The sequence below is a fragment of the Aristolochia californica genome, unplaced genomic scaffold (assembly GCF_029961685.1).
Source record: "Aristolochia californica isolate CCGP_79_NKW_82.1479 unplaced genomic scaffold, dmAriCali1.0.hap1 SCAF_2, whole genome shotgun sequence".
In the NCBI taxonomy this organism is placed as follows: Eukaryota; Viridiplantae; Streptophyta; class Magnoliopsida; order Piperales; family Aristolochiaceae; genus Aristolochia; species Aristolochia californica.
In genome coordinates, this window is record NW_027181881.1 from 40497992 (window position 1) to 40520759 (window position 22768).

Below are 22768 nucleotides of genomic sequence, written 5' to 3' on the forward strand. Positions count from 1 at the left end.
GTGGAGTTTTATTACAATGCCACACGTCACCCATGCGAGAACTCATTTGCTTATGTAACACTTTAGGTGATACTTAGATGACCTTCTTGGTCCTAGTCCATGCAATCAACTTTATCGTACCCTATCAATTGTGCTTTAATATCAATGATGGATCTAAATTTTGATCAAAATTCCGATCGACTATTTAACAAAATTTTTTATACTTTGATTGTCAAGAGTTTTGACTTTTACCATTAGTCAATTAACAATCAAGTTCTTTTGATCTTGAACATTGATGATTAAATTTTCTTGCATATAGTAACATTTTCTAAGGGTATTTTTATTTGCTCGACTTGTAGTTTATAATTGATTGATAGAATTTAATGACGAGATTTCACTAGCCTTTTCTAGATATGAATAGAACATGTACATATGAATTTCAAGCCTAAGGTATAGAAATATTTAAAATTATTTTAGGGTATAAATAGGCAAATTCATCCTACATTTTCTATAAAGCCCCTTATATTTGACTCAATCAGCGATGGGCTTACCTGATTTCTGATACATATTGGGAATTTCAAAGTCCAGTATGCATGAAGTATCGGTTGTCAATGGTCTTGATACATTGCGAATTTTGGTGTCATGTCAAAACTTTCAAAAGGTGAATACATTTACCAAAAAGAGCGAGTCCATTACGCGTAACTCCAGCGATTTCCATTTAAATATCCGTGTAGCGGGAGCAGGGTGTTGTTGATGTAGCGTCAACACTGAATGTGCGAAGACTTACCAGTCGCCGGTCACCACCATTATTGGTATTCACCGGACAAAGGGGTTTTATGCACGCTGTTCACATTCCATCTCGTAACTCTGCGTTCTTTCCCGCTCGTCCGGCATGTCTGGGTATCTTCCATCTTTCCCCTTCTCTCGCATCCGTGCTTTGAAAACCCTAAATATTCCTGTTCATTACGTGCCCCCCGATGTTACGTCTTTTAACTAATGTCGATTTGTCTGAAAAATAGAACCTTGACATTTTCTGTAGTATAGTAAACGATTTTTAGGATTTGAGCGGATTGCCGCAAATTCCTTCTAGGAAGATTGGGTGCTCCTTTGGGTACTCTTTTGGGTGCTCCTTTGGGTGCTCTTTTGGGTGCTTTTTAAGTCTAGGGTAAGTAATGTAGCTGTTGTATCGGATGTTTAGGTGGATAATGCACTTGCGCGGCACTTGCAAGTAGGATAGCTCATTTCTATTGTACTGATAAGACTAGATTTGATGCTTTCCGAATAATTTACATATTAAGGACTCTACCATCTGCCCTACAGAAAACTGAATACTCATTTCTCTTTTATATCCAATTTTTGTGATGATTAATGTGCAAAAAGCCCCAGGGATTGTGATCCGTACTGGAAGTTGCTGTTTACCAAACATGTTTGGGATAAGCCCGTGAGGATGAAGAAGAGAGTACCAGAAATTAATGCTTTCTTTTGTTAGGAGCTTTCACTAGTTATGTTTTTAATTGAATGTATGAGTATGTATGGCCTTTTTGGCCAAAGTTACATATGATTGAATTCAATGGGATCATCTTCTGTAGTCATGTCTTGGAATCTATGGCTTTAACTGCGGTGCTTATCCAAATGGAACATGAGATAAGCCCTTGCCAAGAGGCTCTTGTAGTTTTCCATCTTCTGGAAGGTGATCAGCTCAATAGCATGATTATGGATTTTAGAGGTCGGGACTTGTACCATAATCAATATTAACATATTTGTAACCTATCATGGAAGAGCTGGCTTATGAACTTTGATAAGGTGTGTTTGTTGTTTTATATTGCTATCAGTGAAGACTTTTCCAAAAAAAAAAAAAAAAAAAAAAAAAAAAAAGAATCAGTGAAGATGGTTATAAAAAATTCGGGTTCTTGTTTGATGATTGAACAGAACTTGTTTTCTGAAACTTTTTCATCACGTAAATTGTGCAGTCCATCATGGTTGGTTGACAGCAGAAGAATTGCAACCAAAATTCGTACTGCCTCTGACACATGTGATCCTCAAGCAACTAAGTGGAAAAGCAACCCAACAAGGCCGTGTCCAAATTGCAGTCACACTATCGACAATAGTGATGTATAAATTCTTACATACCGTGATTTCCATTTTTCTTGTTTATCATGATTTTCGGGTATTATTTTTAAAAGCAGCAAGTTTGGGGCAAACTGAAGGATCCTGATGAGGTTTTTAAATTTTGTAGTTCATTGGGTTGTTAGGTTGACAAGTAGGTATAAGGAAGCTTTCTTGCCAACAAATTCAAATTCATGAAGTCAGTTGGAATTCACATGCTATGAATATATGTCTCATTTAATGATTTATTTGAAGATGATTTTTCTTCGTTGTCCTTTATGCAAACTTTGCAAACTTTGTTGGAAACCATTGGTTATATTATGTGCATATTTGGCTGATATGTTTCAGGTTGCTCATGAATGGCCGGGTTTACCAAGAGGTGTGAAATTTGACCCATCTGATCAAGAACTTATGTGGCATTTACTGGCAAAAGCAGGTTTTGATGGTTTAAAACCACACCCATTCATTGATGAATTCATACCAACTCTTGAGAACGATGATGGGATCTGTTATGATCACCCTCAAAATTTACCTGGTATGTAGCTTTCTGATACACCCAATTCTATTTTCATGGTTATCGTGTTTTAGAATTACTTATTTTTACCAAAAGTTGTGCTTCTAGGTGTTAAACAGGATGGTAGTGTGACTCACTTTTTCAATAGAACAATCAAGGCTTATAACACTGGGAACCGAAAGCGGAGGAAAATTCATAACAACCTTGGGGATGTCCGTTGGCATAAGACAGGCAGGACAAAGCCTGTTAGCATAGATGGAGTGCAGAAAGGGTGTAAGAAGATTATGGTTTTATATATGAGTGCAGGTAAAGGTGAAAAAGCTGAAAAAACTAACTGGGTCATGCATCAATACCATCTTGGCACTGGAGAAGATGAGAAGGGTGGGGAACATGTTGTCTCCAAGATATTTTACCAGCAGCAGTCAAAACCAGGTGACAAGATTGAGCATGAGCTGCCTTCTGAGTTCCCTGAAGCCATGATCAAGGAAGTTGATCCCATTTCTCCGAAGTCTATGACACCTGATCCTCCACGTTCTGATCAGAGGCATAGCGAACATAATCCTGTGCAAGACTTATCTGTTACGATCGAGGAATCATCTGCAGTTGTTTCTGTAAGCTTTCTAATTGTTCATTATTCTCTCCATCTGCTCTGAAGGACAGACTGCTCTAGTTAATTCTTTTAATCATCATGGGGCTTCTTCTAAATGATCTGGGAGTCAGGTTGTTCTTCTGCCCACAGATCTATTTTCTAAAAGCGAGCGTCTTTTCATATGCAGTTGTAATGAGTTTATCCTCGAGGTGAATTTGTTTGAAAAATTATTCAGTGGTTACAACATGTTTCTTTTGTCAAACATGGTGTATGGCTTTTCAAGAAAAAAATGGAGTATAGTTGTGTTTGTATTTTTCTTTCGTTTATTTCAGTTAATATTCTTTTAAGAAAAGGTTGCAATGTCTCAACAGACTGAAGAGGAAAATGAGGTACGACCTGAAAGTGTAGGAAAGCTTGATGCTGATGAACATCACTCCAGTGAAGACCCAAAATGGTGGGAAGGTGAATCTCAGTTTCTGCTAGATTCACAACAGCTTGTGGAAGGGTTGTCTTTGTGTGATGAACTCCTTCAGAGTCAGCCTTCTTGTGGTGGTGGTGGCGCTGAGCAAAAAGAGGTTAAGCCTTGTTTAGCTGATTATGCTCAGATAGGAGCTGAAGTTTTAAAGAGGGATTTGGAGGAGTGCCAAAAGTTGAGCCAGTTTGATCCCATTCATTTTGAACTTGATACACCCCCAGATTTTCGGTTGAGCCAGCTTGTAAGTTTTTTTTAACCATCGAAAGTTTTATTCAGAAATTTTACATAGTAGTTGTATGTTTTTACTGGTCAACAATCTCTGGATGATGTCACTAATGAACTTGGGTTTGTGGTTGTAGGAGTTTGGGTCACAGGATAGCTTTCTAGGCTAGGCTGGTCAAGCAAAATAGCTGAGTAAAATGTGCAGACAACCAAGGGAATGATACTCGTTTCTCTCTCTTTTTGTGTTCCATGGACATGCAGCCTCTGCCATATGTATGTAGAAAGGAGTTTTTATCTGTATCTGTTTTTCCCTCTTTGGTTTTTTGGGTAAATTTTTGTAAGTTATCTTGTAAGATGTTAAATATTTTGGGTGCAATTACTTGCAAGATAAGATTTCATAATCCTCTTTTTTAATGGAGAAGTTCATCACCTCTGATCTTGCGTGAACCACTCAAACTGAAGAAACCCAATCGGCACTTTACCAGTCTTGTTTCTCTAGTTCATCTACATCAGTTTGTTAGAACCTTGACATATGGTTTGGGAAGCTAATTTGTTTGAGCACACACTGAAATGAAACTTTTTTCAACTAGTTTCGTCGAGATATTGATCAAGGATAAACATAATCCTTACAGTTATCGGATAAGATCTTATTAGATTTATTCTATCTTGTATTTATTTTTTTATTTTATTATATAAAATTTATTTTTTTATTCTAAATTGTATTACTTTAAACAAAATAAAAGGGACAATGTAATTCATCATGTTGATGACTACAATAATAATTCTCACAAAAGGTTACTAAGAAAAAGCCAACAGACTGACACCCAACAAAGCTTCTATTAGCTAATTTTACAGCTACGGCAGTTCTAGGGGCGTATAGCCAAAAAGAAAATTGCTACAAACAAGAAATCTTGGCCTGTCATCACAATGCCAAGAGCCCTTACAATTTAACCCAGTTCCAAAATCAGAAGCTTTGGAAAAAAATAAATCAAACGTGACAGAAAACTATTCATACGGGTTTTGATTGCCTCCTGGGCAACCGTATTTTCATGGCAAAATGCTTCATTTTCTCCCATTCCACTGCACCTTGGCCTCACTTGAATAAGCTTAACTGGCATGACCAACCACATCTCCACCAACTCGACCCAATGAGTGAGCCAGTTGCCATATTGTCTCCAAAAAGCAAAGGGTTTCCATGTAGTGAGGTTTCTCTTGTTTCATTTTTTATTTTTACAGCAGAGAGGTGGAACTGCACCTTTCTGGAACCCTTTCAACATGTACAGATGCCTGACCAGGTAGAATTGTGAGTTCCCCGCTTCCTTGTAGAAGGGAGGCTCTCTGTGGGTTGAAGAGAAGTAGCTGTTGCATGTCCTTTGGAAGCATATTGAACACCACTTGAAGGTCGCCTTTTAGTTTTTGGCATGTAGATACAGATTCAGGGTTCGCCCTTCCAGACTGTTGAGACTGATAGTACAACAAAGAAATACATAAGCTGCTTTACAAAATTTTGAAACTTTTAGGTTAATGGTTGCCGATGTCTTCAAATAATTAAATTACTGCACAGAATGCAGATCCTATTATACATTATTACAAGGAAAATGAAAAACCAGTGTGTTTGAAAGGAAGGCAGCAGAGTGGATTTCACCGGAAACCTGCCCCACCCTGCTATGCTAAATGCAGAGATGGGGCTGCTATTTCACCCTGCAAGGCGGGAATAGGGTAAAGTCCAAAACCCCACACCGAGTTGGGGTGGGAATGAGTTTTTCTATCCCTTCCCACAGGGTTTTAGCATGTATACTTTCAAATTTTGTTAGATGAATTTTTTAATTTTATTTGTGTTATAAATTTTATATGATTCTATTTTCAACAAACAATATGAGACAAAGTAGGGACAAGATTAAAAATCAACACTGTTGTAGTGTGGGGTGGGATGTGTTATAAGGCAAGAAAAGGTTGAAAAAACAACCCCGACATCGGTGGGGTGGAGATGAGGTTGTGCGGTAGAGTTGAAAGGTGGACGGGGAACGTGGTAGTATTTAAGAAATTCTCTTTTGATGCTATGCTTTGGTCGGATTGTGGGGTAGAGTTGGGTTTATTAAAACTCGCTGCATTGCCATTCCTATGTTGGGTACTATTTAAGAAATGCTCTCTGAGCAATGCTTTTGTCAATATAAAATAGTATGACACGAACACAAAACACTAGACACTCTCAAAAGTCACCTTGGGACCATCGCAACATGCATGAGCTACTGTATTCTCAGTGCACAAAGTCAAGAGTTAACTTTTTTTCAGCAAAAAATGCGAACAGTCATATGACAGATGAGTTTGGGAGAGAGAGATTAAAACTAATTCTCATTTTTTTATTCTTTAAAATCAATTAAGATACTGCACTTGAACACTTTCAGTTACCACAAAGGCAAAGTTCAACTTGATCTGTTCATCCAATGTGCTTGGGTGGGAGTGTTAACCACATCTTTGAAGAATAAAATTTTGAACATTCCCTGCTCTTCTACCTGGTATCAGCACATCTTACTAATTTATAGCACATCTAACTCAAAGTTAACCAAGAGAGTTATGTTTCATTGAACTATTTTAATTATAAACACTATCAGTCAAAGTTACAAATCCTAATTCAGAGGATATAATTATTTGTCGCTATTTGTGTTATGTATGTTCCTTAGATCAGAGGAAATTTGGAAAGAACTCTGATATAATGTACGCAATTGGTGCACAATTGAGCAATAGAAATATTGATCAATATGAGCTTGAGAAGGGCATTATCCAAAGAATAAATGACAGCTGTTTAGAGTCAGATCTCTACATAGGCAGTTGTTTTCCTCAACAGCTTCTTTAAATGGATTAGTTAACATTTGTTGACCTTTTGTTTTCTGTTTTTTTATTTATTTATTTTTTTTTTTTTTTGAGAGAGAGAGAATGTTGACCACTCTAATAATCAGCTTCTTCCATAGCTCAAAGCTGCCCCTACTCAAAAGACGATTCATGTTTCAGATGCTCTCTTATCATAATTCATCTCCAGTTAAAAGTTTCACAAACAGACAACAACACTGAAGGTGTTCTAGTTCCTGTACAATATCTTGAATAAGAATTTTCTTAATTAGTTTCAGCATTAATATGTGAAAATTTGATGTTATCAACTCTTATAGATGTTTATCCTGTGCATCACAGCTGAACAAACTAAAAGATTGTCACAATAAGACTTTACCTGTATTTCTCCAAGAAGATGCCGTTCAATAGCATGAAAAGAGTCAACAATCTCCAACTCAGACATTTTTGAGATAAACATCTGTATATCAGTCCTCATCCGTGCTTGTCTCCAAAGTCTTTGTTGTTCTTGCTCTGCTATTGCGCGCTTTCTTTGAAACCAAGGCATAAAATTTCTTCCTCTCAAAAAGTGCCTAATTGAAGAAGAAAAAAGAAGCTTAACTGAGAAACTTGATTCATGCCTTAAAGCTACAAATATCACATGAACGAGGGATAATTAACCAATTTATTTGCATCCACAAATACCTGTACAAATCAAGCCAATTAGCTCTCATTCTCTTAGATAAAAACATTCCAGGACCTCTCGCAGATAGGCTTTCAAGGAATTCATCAGCGATAAATGAAGGCAACGGAGGTGGGTCGATGAAAGGAGAAACTCCTTCTGATGGGGTTGTAGCTCTGAAGTAGGGTCCAAAAGGTGAAAGAAAATTGGCTGTAAGCTCCAGAAAGTGCCTTCTTAAAATCTCATTATTGACAACTGACATAGACTCCTCAACTTGCCCATTCATTCCTGCATCAACTAACCTATTCAAAATAGCTGTGTCTGGCTTTGTTATTGATGAATAGGTACTCCAGATGGCTTCTTTATGTTTAGTCATAAGACTAAGCGGTCCCTCTCTCCTCATTTTGACTGCAGTAAGTAGATTTGCAGGTGAGAATTTCTTCAAAGAAAGCTGATGAAGGTTCAAACTGTCAGGTGTTCCATTTCTACCCGCAGAAGATGACCTTGGAACATGAGGAAGTCTGGCTGAATTGGAAGAAAGGCTACCCACTGAAACAATGTGAGGAAGACTTCGTAGAGCTTTCAAGAAAAAGAGATTTGTCACACCCAAGATCATTGGAGGAAATGGTTCCCCTTCCTTTAGTGAATTTAGATGGGTAAAATCTGGATCATGGATGGTAAAATATGGCCTGAAATCCACACTTAGAGGCAATGGGGCAACCAGGCTAACAAGGCTAGCAACAGCTTCACAACACTGAGGAGGGGTTGGAGCAATTATCATCAGTGGTTCACCTACAATTAGAAGCTCCCACAACATCCATAGTTGCAATAATAGACCTCGAAATATGCCAAAAAGATCAGCATCATGGAATAGGCCTTGTGGAACTGACTGGTTGACTGGAGGGAATTGGACAGACATTAGTTCTTCCGATGAGCTGCCTCCTTCAGGTGAAAAACTATTGAAAGGGGGTAGATAGACCTTCATGGTGGCATTCCCGATTGGAAGTTCCATTAGCTTACCTAGTACAGGTACAGGCCATGCTGAAACATAAGACGAAACATGCTCAAGTGCCCTTTTGCCTATTTCAAAAAACAACGGACCCAAGATTTGAAGTAACGGTTTGAAGACACTGGGGTAAGGACTGTATGATAAAATCACTACAGATTTCTGTTCCCCACCTCGTTTAAGTCTTTCATCTTGTCTCTGTCTATTGAAAACGTAACCATAGATATATTTTGGACAAGTACGACTATTTGATCTCCTGTTGGCAAGGCCTGCTTTATTATTTTCAGAAGACGAATTGGCCGATGAGGATGAACTGCGGCAAGGGAACCGGAAAAAGAACATGCAATCATGGATGCTTGAACGATTTTGGTTCTGAGACATGGAATCAGGAAAGGAGTTGAACGCAATTTTGAGCTCTTCGTCTGGGATCAGAGAACCCGAGGGATAACATTCTTCAATGACTTGTCCCTGTTCTAGATCAAAGCGAATTACGCAAAATGCGACAACCCATCGGCGTAAAGAGGTCAGGTCGAGCTTCAAGTTAGGGTCTACCTTTAATGGAACAGTAGAGGTTCGATTCATTTCAAGTCAAACAATTGGCGAACTTTTGAGGTTTTTCATTAGTTGCTCTTCACAGGCATAAACTCTCCAAGTAGTATCAAATGTCTCGTTCGTGCTTCATTCTTCTAAGCAAATATGTCGTGGGTTTTCCCCCTTCGGCAAAAACCCACCTCTCTTTCCAACCATAGAAGATGAAGAAGCTAATACACGAACAACTGAGACGTTTCTAACCTGTAAAACCTTAACCGTTGAATGTAGAGGTCGAATCAGAAAGACAAGCTCAGTTTCAGCTTTACCTGAGACTACAAAAAACAGTGGAAATGGCCTACCGGAGCACAGAATCTGATTCGCCAAAAAAATCCGCAGCCCTGAGGGTCTGATGAGATGCGGACCAGTGTCTTCAACATAGGAGTTTGGGCGCTTTTCGCCTTAATATGGGAGTACTGCCAAACAGTCTTCACTGTATTTTACAAGCTTCCATAGTTGCTGTCTTTGATTCAGATATGTTCTTCTGAACGCAACAGATTCATCCAACAAGGACATCAATTTTCACAAGACCAGAAACGTTTCAAAGTATCGGTCATTTTTTTATAGTCACCCAATCCGTACTCCGGCACAAGCACAGGGCATCAAATCCAACCCAGACAAGTAAATAAAAACTTAAAAAACTGTTGCAGCTAGCGGCTGTTTAAACTTAAATACTAGCAACCCAGACACGAACCAGCCAGCGGCCGCATAATTTTTTTTTTTTCCAGCTGGGAAATGACAAGCAACATTTAAGCTCCAATCTGTAATCGTACGTATAGGCTGCTGTTGGGGCTTCGACGCAGTTTTAGGTCGTTTAAAATGAGATCGACAAAGGGAACTTCCCAACTCCCAAGCCATTCTTGGATCCACTGGTTGAAGACAATAACATACAGGAGACTATCCATCTCCAGGAGATGCTCGGATCCTCTGTTAACACAATAAACGTTCAGAATTGCAATATCCAGTAGACATCTGCTGCCTGCTATATGAGCTCTCGGGTGATTCAGCATCACTAGCATCAGCAATTACAGTAAAATTGGTACAATAAACCTCAATTTGATTGCTACATAATTAAGCTGGCTAGTTATGGCGTTGCTACAGTAAAATGGACAAACCTCATCATTTGTCCCAACATTTGTATCACCGGTAGAAGAGCGGTTATGGTTGCATTCTTTACTGTATGTTCTCTTTGGAAACAATCTATCCCGTACCACGAGAAGACGAAATCCTGAGCTCGAGTTTAAATGTATACTAGATTTACAGTTTTTGTTTGCGTGGTTGTAAATTTGATATTAATATTTAATTTAATATTTTGTGTTTGATTATTGAATAAAATTTATGTATACTATTATGTCATGTTTATGAACAATTTTATGTAGGGTTTATGTACAAAGGTCATGCCCAATTTTATGTAGAGGTCATGCATAATTTTTTAAGTAAAATTTATGCATAATTTTATGTACAGTTTATTTGATACGTATTTTATGCAAAATTTTAAATGTAGGTTGGAGCTCGAACTTGGTTAAAATTATTGGGCTCGAGCTCGATTTCAATTTTAATCTCAAGGTTGGGCTCGGCTCAAGCTCGAGTCCAAAGTATTTAAATCAAGACCAGCTTAAACATATATAGGTTCGAGTTCGGCTCGACTCGAGGCAACCCCTACTTCTAATGGACAAAAAAAAGAATTTTTTTACTTAAATCAATCAAATTTATTTTGACTTTTAGCACTTTAATGTTTTAATAAGACACAATATTGATATTTTTATCCTCATGTTTCTTTGGTTCGTCATTTTCAAATATGACTACATGCCCTATCAGTGCCTCTAATTATTTTAATTTTTTTTATAGTACAAATGCTTTTCTTGATTACAGTTTTCAAAGAAATCTGTAATTTAAATTAATCTTAGTAGTAGTCTTTTATAAAATTACTTGAAAATTTAATAAATCTTTATTGTTATTGGTTAATTAGGTTTTTAAAATATTAGATAAATTATATTTTGCGTATCATTGAGCAACTTAGATTTGGACCAGAGTATCATGCACTGAGTTGGCTTTCATGAGTCAAACTATAACTTGTTTTTGTTGACCTAGGTGAACTCACCTCTCAGATTTTGTGAATAGCAAAATTTAAGATATTATGCAGCTGACATTTGCAATTCAAGCATTTCAAGATGCATTACCTCAAGAGGTAAAAATTCAAGGTCTATGAGGAAGAATAGGCAAATCCACACAAAAGATCTCAAGCTAAATGATGGATTAAGTTATCTTGAATAAGCACCTACGAGGAAGCTTGAAAATTTGAAGACCTAGAGTCTAAGTCTAATAAACTAATCTCAAAACTCTAGCTTTGTAAGAGTCTTAAGTCTTATAGCCAACCAACTCTAATTCTTAAGTAAAATTATGTTTTAATGCATTAGGGTATAAAAGATTTTCTAAAACCACGATTTTAACTATCATACAAATATTTTAAAAATAATTAATCACTTAGTTTTGGCCTATATCATGCTTAGAGCTTAAATGCAAACAATGGTAATAAGCACGAACCATCATATATAACTGTATGATCAATCATCCAAAATATCGTATACCTTAAATATAAAACATGATCGATCATCTTATATGTTTGAAGGTAGAGTTTATAATGCATGATCGATCAACCTTTATGGGCATTCAGTCATACAAAATGCTGCAAGGTAAAAGTTATGGAGCATGGTTGATCATCATTTGTGGGCATGATCGATCGATCAAAATGCTGCCAAGCAAGTGTATGAAGCATGGCAAATCATTACTATAAACATGATCGATCATTGCTATTGAACATGATCAGTTATTGCTATAAACTAAATAGAGTTGGTGTGCAAGAATTGAGACAAAATTCACATAATTTTTTATCGATGTTTCCCTATTGGTATTCACCACCCAAGTACCAATGCTTTGGACATTCCACTAATATCAGTTATACTAGGTCGGAATTTTACAAGAAAGAGATTCCAACTCTCTTTCAACACATGCCCAAATACACGGTCACAATACAATCTCTCCAAAAAATTGGCTAGATTCTATCTCCAGTAAGCATTTCTATCTAGATTGAGAGAGGTTCTAAATGAACCTATCAAGAAAATGAGAATTACATAATAAAGAAAAAATTACACCCTTTAGATTTGTGGAGAGACAACTTTCTCCTTGAATTATCCAAGCCTCCATCTTTTAATGCACAATGGGATGGATATAAGCTTGATTAGAATGTATGTAAGGAGTGGAATTTGAGAAAGGGATGAAATGGATTTGAAAAATATGCTATTTCTTTCTTAAAAAAGACTTACAAAGGAATTTTCAAGAGATTGAAACTAGTATGTAGTAGGTATACTAATAAAATCTCATTAACTTTTCAAAAAGATGTTTGGTGGGGTATTTACAAGTTTTTCTAGCTAAACTAGTTTTTTTTTGCCTTTTTTTTTAAATATGACTTTACATTGATCGATCAATTGTGTGTAGTGACTACTTTTTTATGTTATAATGTAATATATGTATGTTTCCCCTAGATTACACAATCATAATTGAGACTACGTTATGCTTCAACCTAGACCAATATTACTATTCGGTATATTATGATTCAATGCCTTTAGTTACCTTCTAAAAAGGAATGCTCTATTAGGTTACTTACATACAAAAAAAACTAAGTTAACACATAACTATGTCCTATGTTATCCACTGAGTTGGTACTATGTAATTACTATGTCACTAAAAACAATATGGAAGGTATTTCCACTGATACATCAAGTGAAAGCATATTGGAGAATACAATCCTATAGACTATTATCCAATAACACCCTTACTTGGTAGCATTCATTGAGTATATTACTCTAGAATACGCTCCTGTAATAGTTGCATAGAAAGTACAATGCTAAACTATCAATACGTACTATATTGTCAATAGTGTTGACACTATGTTATTCCTAACTGACATCGAACATTAAGGGTAAAACGAATTACAATCTGATAACAGCCTTGTGATTCATTTAGCCTTGGTAACCTTCTCTAAAGAATACTCTACAAGTGAAGGCGGAAACGAATATACCACATTTAAAGCAATCTCTACGTCAAGGAAAATACAAATTGCATCACAATATTCCAGATGCAAATACTCACCATACTTGGTGGATACTCAACCCAATACACAATAACTCTAGAGAGACATTTGAATCTCACTTGACATTAAATTTGCGTCCATTTAGAGGTCATTCGAAAATACTTGAAATAGGCTAGCTTTGAAATACATGAAGAAATAAAAACAACAATCTTAGATGCATTGAGGAAACTCTATTTTGGCATAATTTATGACTTTCAAACCACAACATCCCAAAATCTGCCCTTGAAAACCCCTTCTACATGCACTGGAAAATCCAAAAAGTCCCAAGTCCCATTGCATCCTATTAAACATGAGTTTGACAAATTCTCAATTTAACCCCCACTACCTATTTCTTCTTGTTGAAAGACACTCACATGTGTAGGGATGGTATGACTAGTAAATAAGGAGAACTTTAGGAAAGATGACATATAATTGTAATTATGCAAGCTATTGTATGTCTTTTTATGTCTTTTTTCTTTTGAAGCATGTAGCCCTAAAGGCATTGTAGTCATTGTAAACACATTCCCATGACTATAAATACAGTATCAAGGCATTGGACAGAGCATTCAAGCCTCTCCCTCTTGGTTTAAATTTTTCCTTACACCTCTCTCTTTTCCTCTTCTTTCTTTCCCTTGGTTTATTCGCTCCTGTCTCCCATGAGCTAGAGTTCCTCTCTTCTCTCTTTTCCTTGAGATCTCTTGTGTTTATGTGTTAGCCCTACAAATCAATATGGTATCAGATCAAGCAAATATCTGACATGGAAAAGGAGAAGAAGATGGAGAAGAAAGGGAGGAAGAAGAAGAAGAAGAAGAAAAAAAAAAGAAAAAAAGAAAAAAAAAGAGTTTTCTCATTTTTCCTTTAGTCTTCTTTCCCAATTCTTTTTTTTTTAATTAGATATTTCACTCTCTTACCTTATGTTTCATATAACAAATTATATACCATTGAAAGATTTTTGAGTTTAGTTTCCAATTCAAAAGAAATCATTGAAATCAATTTTTTATAGAAAGAGAAATTGACATCTAAAGTAGCAGAAAAGTTATGTACCAGCAAAAAGCCTCAAATTTTTGAATAGTTTGTACCAACATGATTGAGAATTTTGTTGAAAATTATATCTCAAAAGAAAGTTATGTGAGTCTACTTTCTATCCAAATAAATCATTTTTCAATTTGATCTTTCTAGAGAGAGATATCCACGTTGGAAGAATTAAAGGTCAGGTTGGTATCTTGTTGGATACAAAAATCAAATTTAAGCTGAATTTTTTGTATTTTTTGAGTTGGTAATTTAGGTTAAGTTTCCTATTTGTTTTTAAAATCTATTCAATATTTTATCAACTTGAGTATCTTTTGTTTGATCTCACATTACATTAATGTCCTTAAGAGAAGTCTTTCCCTACATGAATTTAGTTTCGTTTTTGGCAAAGTCTGAATTTTTTTAATTAGATAGTCTTGTTTCCTCATTCTAAATTCCAAATATTAGTGTCCTAAATCTCTATTATTCAAAAAAAATATCTCTTGAATATTTTCTTTGAAAATTGGTCAAGTTGTGTTAAAAAAAATGCCTTATATGAGATGTCTATTTTTAGAAAGTTCCAATTATTATATTCCAAGTCAAAAATTTCTTTTTTTTTAAAAAAATTTCATTAATCATCATGTTCATAGATGATTTTTTTATCTCAAACTTGGTCACACCCCAAAAGTCATTCTTGGTCAAATTTCTTAAGTTCTTCCAGTACTACCATTACAGTCTCCTTCTTATTATAGTATTAGTTATTTTCTCTTCCTTTAGTCCTCCATTACTATTTTACTTGGTTGTCTTTCTCCTATCATCCTTTTTTACTCTCATTTACCCTCTTAGGCCAACCCCTTAGTGTGTTGCTTTGATTGGTCCTCTTTTTTTTTTACATATGGGTGTTTTTAAGTCCAATGAGACTTTTTATTGGTACCCTTTGGGTTTTTATGTTTTCATTTGAGTGACATACATTACCCTCTTTAGTGATTATTATAACTATTTTGTTTGAAATCCTTTGAGGTTGGTTTCAAGTCTTGCTTTATCACCCATGTTTTTTGACCTTTTAAGAGTGTGTCCTATTGAGTACTTATCCTTGGAACATCTTGGTGGAGGAGAGATAATTACTACAACTATTTTTTTTGTTTGTTTCGAGTTGTGACCATTACCATTACCACCTAGCTTGAAGGGGAGAATAGACAGAGAAAGATGAAGGGTGAGGTAGGTGACATAATCTACCATGAAGAATTTGACAAACTGAATCAAGTCAGAATATCCAAGTAAGGGGGAAAATAAGATGAGAACAAGATGAATAATACAAGCAAGATGTAAACAAGAACAAGATGAATCAAAGAAAGACAATCAAAATTTCTTTTTAAAACAACACTCAAGTTTCTTGACCAAGATTATTTACAAAGTGGAGTTGCAAACACTAGTTTGAGGGGGGAGTGTTAAAACATACCCGCATGTGTAGGGGTGTCATGGCTAGTAAATAATGAGAACTTCCACAAAGATGACATATAATTTGAATTATACAAGCTAGTGTATGTCTTCTTATATCTTTTTCCTTTTGAAACATGTAGCCCTAAGTGCATTATAATCAATGTAAACACATTCCCACAACTATAAATATAGCCTCAAGGCATTGGGTAGAGCATTCAAGCCTCTCCTTCTTAGCTCAAATTTGTTCTTACACTTCTCTTTTTTTCCTCTTCTTTCTCTCCCTTGGTTTCTTCACTCCTCTCTCCCAAGAGCCAAAGTTCCTCTCTTCTCTCTTTCCCTTGAGATATCTTGTGTTTATGTATTGGCCCTACAAATCAACACTTCTTTTGAATCATGACTCAATCTAGAAAATAATAAAGGTATAAATACGCAAATTCATTTATGAAGGCTCAAAAGGATCCATGCTACTCACCATGACATCTGAAATGAGAAATAAAATTATACCATAGTCAAACTAAATAGATAAACAAACTGACTAGCTAAATAAATATGCAAAGACAAATTAAATGTAATCTATGTTATGGTACTCTATAAGGAAATTACCATGTTATGCACTACCATGAAAATATCGTGTTAGGGGAGAACAACAAGATTAAACGACAAAAGGGATAAGTCCTTTCCATGACTTTGGTACCATGTTAGTTACATTAGATGTAGTAGGTTAATGTGTAGTGCAATACGATGTTATGACCTTAGTTGTCCCACTCTAAGTCTTGTCCACCAGTTTATTTCAAATGAGGTAAGTTAGTGAGAAGTTTGACAACTTTTCACTATCAACCTTAACAACCTCTCTCTTTCATTCACACATTTCACTTTATAAGAGGTTTCTATGAAGATAAAAACCATTTTTTTAGGGTTATTTGTCTTTCATGTGACAACCATATTGATTCAGAAGGAACAAAAACAATATTTTGATATAAACCAATCAACTAACTAACAGTCAATGCAAGGAAATTAAGGTGAACATGAAAAGGAGATCTCACAATACTCCAAGCCCCAAACTACTAAATAACTCACCTAGGATGTCACTTTCCTGGTCACTTAAAAAAAATAACTTATAAATTAGACACTTACAAATTGAAACAACAAATTCCCAAAGTTGAAGGAATGTAAGAAATTGTGAACAAGAAACCCTTAACATGAAGTCAAAAGCAAAAAATGTTATGGTGGAAGCTAACCAGATGAGTATCTTCAAGAAAATCAACATGACAAGTGAATGAGAACACAATACCACATGCAAGTTTTTAACATAAATTTGATTTAAAGCTATTGAGGCATTTTTACCCAAACAAGCAATACACAGCGAAAATAACAAACATTTCAGCAACACAAAACAACACACAATGAAAACAAAGATATGGAACATTTCAAATCAACAAAAAAATGAAAATAAACATAAACTAACGAGAACAATAATAATAATCGCGGAAGAAAAAAAAAGCAAGTACAAAAATACAACTAAATTTATACAAGTTCACCTCAAGGTGAGACGACGTCCTATTTTCTGCCGTTGCAGTAATCCACTATGAAAATGAAATAGTTTATAAAGAGGAATTGCACACACTTACAAGGGTTTTTCTCTAACCTCTCTTAGGCTGCAACTCAAGGTCATTCTTTGTGATGATAATAAAACCCTAATAGTGGGGCTCCCCCAATTATAAAGAGAAAACTAGGGCAATTGCTTTACAAGAATAAAATTTCCAAACTGCCCTTAATGAAACAACAACCAATATATCGTGGACCTTTCAGGGGCTCCCCACCCCCTTCCAACCCCCACGACAACCTTACCACGAAGGTTGATCCGCGTACCGACTCAACGTAAGGTGTTGATTAGGCTCCACAACTTAATAGAAATCACCCTAACAAAGAATGAAAACTTGAAAAACACTCATGTATCATAAGAGTACATGTTCAAATTTTAAATTTTTCGACATGTTATATTAGACAATCATTAATAACATTAGTAACACCAATAAGCCAAACAGACCATCATTATTAGAAACATTTTTATGAGAATGTTTACAAGATTAATAGATGTGTGATAAGGTAAGAACTCCTAGGGAAGATTCCTGTTTTTTTATTTTTTTTATTTAAGCTATTACATATCAAGCTAAATTAGTGCCCTTGAAGTTGAAATACACCTCAACAAAGTCCAAAATAATATAGAAAAGACAAGTTGGGTGGATTTGAAAGAAATCTATGTCCATAGGTTGAAAATACTTCTTTTATAAATATTTTCTTTTCAGAGACTATGAATTGTTAATTTACCATGCTTAAATTTACATTTCCCTCATCACACTGCTCAGAAATGAAAAAGTGAGTCAAAATATGAAAGTCTGAATGAAGCTTCATCACTGTTTGCTTGAGAGATCACAAAAAACAGAGAGACACATATAGATACAAAATGAATAGAGTGTACAAATCCAACTAGTCAATAAAGTGATCAAAAGAGAATCAATACTCACAATGATCAAAACCATATGCCACAGGAAAAAAGGGTACTCCTTTACCCTTCTCCTAAAAAAAATAAAAGAAAGAAAGAAAAAAGACACCGAGCTAGTCCTATCTGTTCTTAACCTGTCTCATACCTGGCACTGCACCAGAGACTCACACAAGCTAATATCACAGAGTGGCCTACCCACCACTCCTTGCCTCCACCACCTTCACCTTAAAAGTGGTGAAATCGCCACAGGAAAGCAAAAAAAACCCAACAAAAACTTTGGGCTTACTAAAAAGACAATGACAAGCAGACCTCTGTTTCTTGTCTGCCTTGACACGACTAGAATTTCATCAAACAATCCAAACAACGAGTCTCTCTCCCTCTCGGGACAGAACAATTCACTTTGGTGGATCTCCTCAAAGCTTCAGCTCCTTCTGGCTGCGTTCTTGACATCATGATCCACTTCTACCCTGAACTCGACCTGCTTTCACAGAATAAAAATGAGGCAAATACATAATTTTAATAGCAGTTTGATATGCTGGTACATTGGCCACTAAGTGGTCAATTGACTTGTAAGGATGAAGAAAGAACAAAGGTGACTACTCTGTTAGTTACCTTGTGCCAATGATGATGGAGTTCACGATAGACTCTCGGCCGAACTCCTGGCTCGAAGTTCAACAGTCCTGAGATCGCGTAGATGTTGCAGTATCTCTTGAAGCAGATCCATTCCCTTGTCCCCTTTTTTCAAGGAGTTGATGCAATGCTTTAAGAATTCTCTGTCTGCCTCCAGAGCCTGCAATCTCTCGTATACGTGGTCCACCTCTTCTTCAATAGCTTGCTTCTTCTCTGAATCGGTCTTAGAAACACAACTTTGTGGGAAAACACTAGCCTCTTGTTCTTCGTGCAGATCTTCTTCGTTCTCCATAATAATTGCATCAAAAAGAGGCAGCAGCCTTTTTGCCTTCGAACCCATGCTTCTTCTCTCGAGATGGTGCTTTCCGTTGATACTCATTTCATCAGTGAACCCATTTGCAATCCCATTCTCTTCTGGACTGTAGAATTCAAAGTTGTGGCTGCTTACTTCACCATTTTCTCTCAAGTGTTCAATTGACTTCACATCTTCAAATAGCTCGTCATCATAGTCCAATGTGAAGAGCTTCTCTTCCAGGGCTTTCAGTTGCTCTAGGATTGATAATCTCTCTTCCTCGAAATCAGCTAATGACTCTTCAAGTGTACTCAAATGCTTTGTGCTTTCTTGGGTCACACCTGAACATAATACTTCCTCAGCAGGAGTGTTCTGTGCACTTTCATGAAATCCATTGTCACATTCTTCCCCTTCATTAAGTTCTATTGATAGCTCATCGCTATCTACAAGACTGGACGAAGATGAAGAGGTTCGGTTGACCCCATTAGACTTCTTCTTGGTCATCATCCTCTTCTCCTTAGCTTCGTAGTGAAATATCTTCTTCCGGTATAACTCCAGCTCCTTCTCCAACTCCTGCTTCTCCTTCTCTCTCTTCACCATGAGCTCATTTAGGAGCTGCAAAGCTTCTTGGTCGTACTCGGATTGTTCTTCCATCATCCTCTGATATTGCAGAGCTTCCATTTGCATGGCAGCCTTCTCTTCCTGAAGCCGAGTTATCATAGCCATTGTTTGGTTTGCTGCTATAGCTGATGCGCTTCTCTCTTCGTCAAGTTCAGAATATAAAGCACATAAAGCTTTTCGTTCTGCCTTCAACGCTGTTTTGAGGCGATCAATTGTAACTTCGCCAACTTCAATGTCACTTATGACACTCCCATCCAAGGATTCCGTTCCCGACTCTTTTCTTTCGAATAGTAGTTTCTTATGCAGCGAGTGGATATTTTCCAAGTAAGTAGGCGTTTCAGGAGCTTTGTCTTCCTCGGCCTCAAATCTTTCTACTGCTTCATTCTCAGGCAGTGATTGAGAAATCAAGCTGTAATGTCCCCCATCCTTGAATTTCATAACTGGAAGATATACAAATTAGCAGCTATTTCCGTACTTGAATTTCATAACCACACTACATCAGTTTTCAGAGGAACAGAAACTGGAAGATAGAATGCAAACCTTGGCGATCATCGCTCATTTTTTCATCAGAAGGTGAATGACCCATTGTGAGTCCTTCTACAGGAATTGGATCATGAACACGAGGAGCTATTTGTTCCTCTTCACAGGCCTCGCTGTCCCCATTCTCACATTTGTTATCGGTGCCTACAATTTTGTTCTCCTGGAATGCTGCATATAGAGATGAAATTTATGACAGAGGCCGATAATTATACATGAGATGATATCATAAACATTCTATTTTTTTAAAAAAAAGCATAACATTGTAATTTTTTTACCAGAATATTCATCAGAATTTTTGACTACTGCTTCTATCTCCTCGCCATTGCCTGGAAGAATCTGACTTCCTTGAGTCTGAGCAATGTCATGACGTTTATCTTGAATGGAGTCTCTGATGTAGTCACTTTCTGGAAAGCACGAAGACGACTCATTTCCCCGCACTAATTCAAGCTCTTCAAGCGCTGTTTCTTCCTTGCCTTCAAAAGTGATCTCCACTTGCATAACTGGTTCACGGTGGTTCTGAATTTCGGATTCGGCAACCTCAAATTCTTCAGGATCACTGAGTTGTTCATCCTCGGTGTTGATTTTTGGCCCCCTATGGCCTTTTGTAGTCATAGAATCGACCGATTCAGTCGGAACCATAAGATCCTCAATAGGTCGGTGTTGAAAACGAGGAGAGAGGATAATGAAAGATGGATCCTCTCTACAAGTTAATTGAATCGAAAACCCATTATCTTCACTTGATTCACAAACAGTGGCACCTTCCGAAGGCAAAAATGGATGATCATCCATAAGATCTTGCTCTGGCTTCATAGGAGCACCATTCTTATCTGTTTCCTCTGCCATTTTTTCTGTTCCTTTAGGAACTTTGTCCTCAGAAACATCAGAAAGCAGCTGATTTTCTGCCATTTCAATTCTCTTCCGAATCTCATCTTCGTCGACGTCTCTCGGGGAATCTGGTTTGGATGGATCCAAGTACTTTACATCATTAAAATCATCAGAATTATGAGCCTCTGTACTCTTTTCCTTAGCCAAATTTCCTTTAGGAGCACAATCTAAAACATCCCAAGAAGGCTTCAACAGCAAATACGGCGAGTATAGTCCCTCATCTAAGGTCGCACCACAGCACGAACACTTCAAATCCTTGGTACCCAATTCGCTTTTGGACGCACCATCACCTGAAAGGAAAGAGAAAAAAGCGATTCGCCGTTCCGCCCCGCCCACTGAAGGTCGCGAAGATGAGCAGTCCTCGCACATATCGCAGGCTTCGGCCAATTTCCGATGATTAGAGCAATAACCCAGTTTCGAAATCTCACTGGCATGAGTCTCGCAGATAAGACTTCTGTAAGAAAATTTCCCCTTCTGCGGCTCGAGCACATGATCGACCCTCGAACACCATAAACACGGAGTCTGCAAACCGAAGAAGGAAGCAAATTTCGATATGAGGTAGGAAAACAAGGAATTTAAGAGGAGAAGGATTATGAGAATCCATTCCAGAACGGTGTAGACAAGAACTACGGTAATCCTATGTGTGTTTCTGTGTAACATGGTGGCAAACTTGTTTGCAGCCATTGCTGTTGCTGTTGCAGAGTTTTCTATGCTGTACAGGGGGAAGGGGGAGATGAAGAAACAAAAGCGCAGAAGCGAATAGATAAAAATCACAAATTGAATGCTGGGTTTAAGAAGAAAGGTGGTTTTGAGCAACAGGGGACCGCCACGGACGACTGGAAAGAATTCCAAGTCAGAGAGAGCGCGGAGCGCACAGTAGCCTTTTCTACAGGTCTTGAGAGGGAAAGAGAGAAGACGCACCAACAACGGGTAGTTGTTGTGCGAAGAAATGGAGCGTTTTGGCAAAATAGTCAATTTATACCAAAGATTTAATTACGTCAGTACCAAGAAATTAACAGGTAATCGCAGTAATGACCTTCTCTTTCTCTATAATGTAATCCTCTTCCTCGGTGAAGAAATTCTTTGGAGGTTCCACTGACATAATCTTCCAGTAACGTACAAAATTTAAAGTTGATCAGTCGTTTCTAATGGTGACTAATGTCGGTTGGACACTGTATAAGCCATTCTCAAAAGACTAACCCACCCTCAACGCTATTCCTCCATACAATCTCCATTAATGCTTGTCCTGGTTTTCCATTAACGCTCATGATGAAGATAGTTGAAATGTATCAAAGATGTAATTCTTGCCGTGGCTTGGAATCAGGGCAATTGTGGATCCTATCTAAAGAAGTCTTGGCTTAGCAAAGTAAAAAACAAAAAAAAGATTCCTCAGTATTTCTCACGCACAGTGAATACAGGATCTATCTATTCAATCGGTCTGGGTATCCGCAACGGATTCTGAAGTTTTCCTTGGATTCAAAGGGCATTTTATTCCTCTCGAGATAAGAATAGAAAAACGGGAAAGGAATGATGAAACATAGCTGTCCAGTATGGAAGATGGAAGAGGGAAAGAGGGAAAGAGATTGGATCAAATGAAAATTGAATTGAAAAGAAATGGTGTGAAAAAGGAAGATTTGAGAAATGGGATTGCAATGATAGTGATTTGAGAAGTGGAATATAAAAAAGTTAGGTAGTGGAATTCCTCCTCCCGTCCTTCCGTCCCTGACCCTTCTCTT

General features: G+C 37.0%; 3 protein-coding genes across 5 annotated transcripts; 1 reads left to right on the forward strand and 2 right to left on the reverse strand.

The window, feature by feature from the left end:
• The first annotated feature begins 937 nt into the window (after positions 1 to 937).
• LOC137955569 (SUPPRESSOR OF GAMMA RESPONSE 1-like) lies at positions 938 to 4306 on the forward strand. Its single transcript, XM_068802569.1, has 5 exons — positions 938 to 2091; positions 2434 to 2620; positions 2708 to 3210; positions 3560 to 3904; positions 4023 to 4306. The coding sequence occupies exons 1-5, from the start codon at positions 1768 to 1770 to the stop codon at positions 4053 to 4055; spliced, it is 1392 nt and encodes a 463-aa protein (XP_068658670.1). The 5' UTR covers positions 938 to 1767; the 3' UTR covers positions 4056 to 4306.
• A 325-nt stretch (positions 4307 to 4631) lies between these two features.
• LOC137955968 (uncharacterized) lies at positions 4632 to 9799 on the reverse strand. Of its 2 annotated transcripts, none has more exons than XM_068803216.1 (4): positions 9287 to 9799; positions 7414 to 9188; positions 7109 to 7301; positions 4632 to 5349 (listed from the first exon to the last, which is right to left on the reverse strand). In XM_068803216.1, exons 2-4 carry the CDS (start codon positions 8976 to 8978, stop codon positions 5116 to 5118), a joined length of 1992 nt encoding a protein of 663 aa, XP_068659317.1. In that variant the 5' UTR covers positions 8979 to 9188; positions 9287 to 9799; the 3' UTR covers positions 4632 to 5115. The 2 variants fall into 2 exon arrangements, with proteins under 2 accessions (XP_068659317.1, XP_068659316.1); XM_068803215.1 differs by having other exon boundaries at positions 7414 to 9197.
• Positions 9800 to 18023: 8224 nt separating this feature from the next.
• Positions 18024 to 21956, reverse strand: LOC137956124 (myosin-binding protein 3-like). Of its 2 annotated transcripts, none has more exons than XM_068803471.1 (4): positions 20423 to 21956; positions 20148 to 20315; positions 18677 to 20047; positions 18024 to 18542 (listed from the first exon to the last, which is right to left on the reverse strand). In XM_068803471.1, exons 1-3 carry the CDS (start codon positions 21714 to 21716, stop codon positions 18699 to 18701), a joined length of 2811 nt encoding a protein of 936 aa, XP_068659572.1. In that variant the 5' UTR covers positions 21717 to 21956; the 3' UTR covers positions 18024 to 18542; positions 18677 to 18698. The 2 variants fall into 2 exon arrangements, with proteins under 2 accessions (XP_068659572.1, XP_068659573.1); XM_068803472.1 differs by having other exon boundaries at positions 18024 to 18545.
• Between the last annotated feature and the right edge of the window lie 812 nt (positions 21957 to 22768).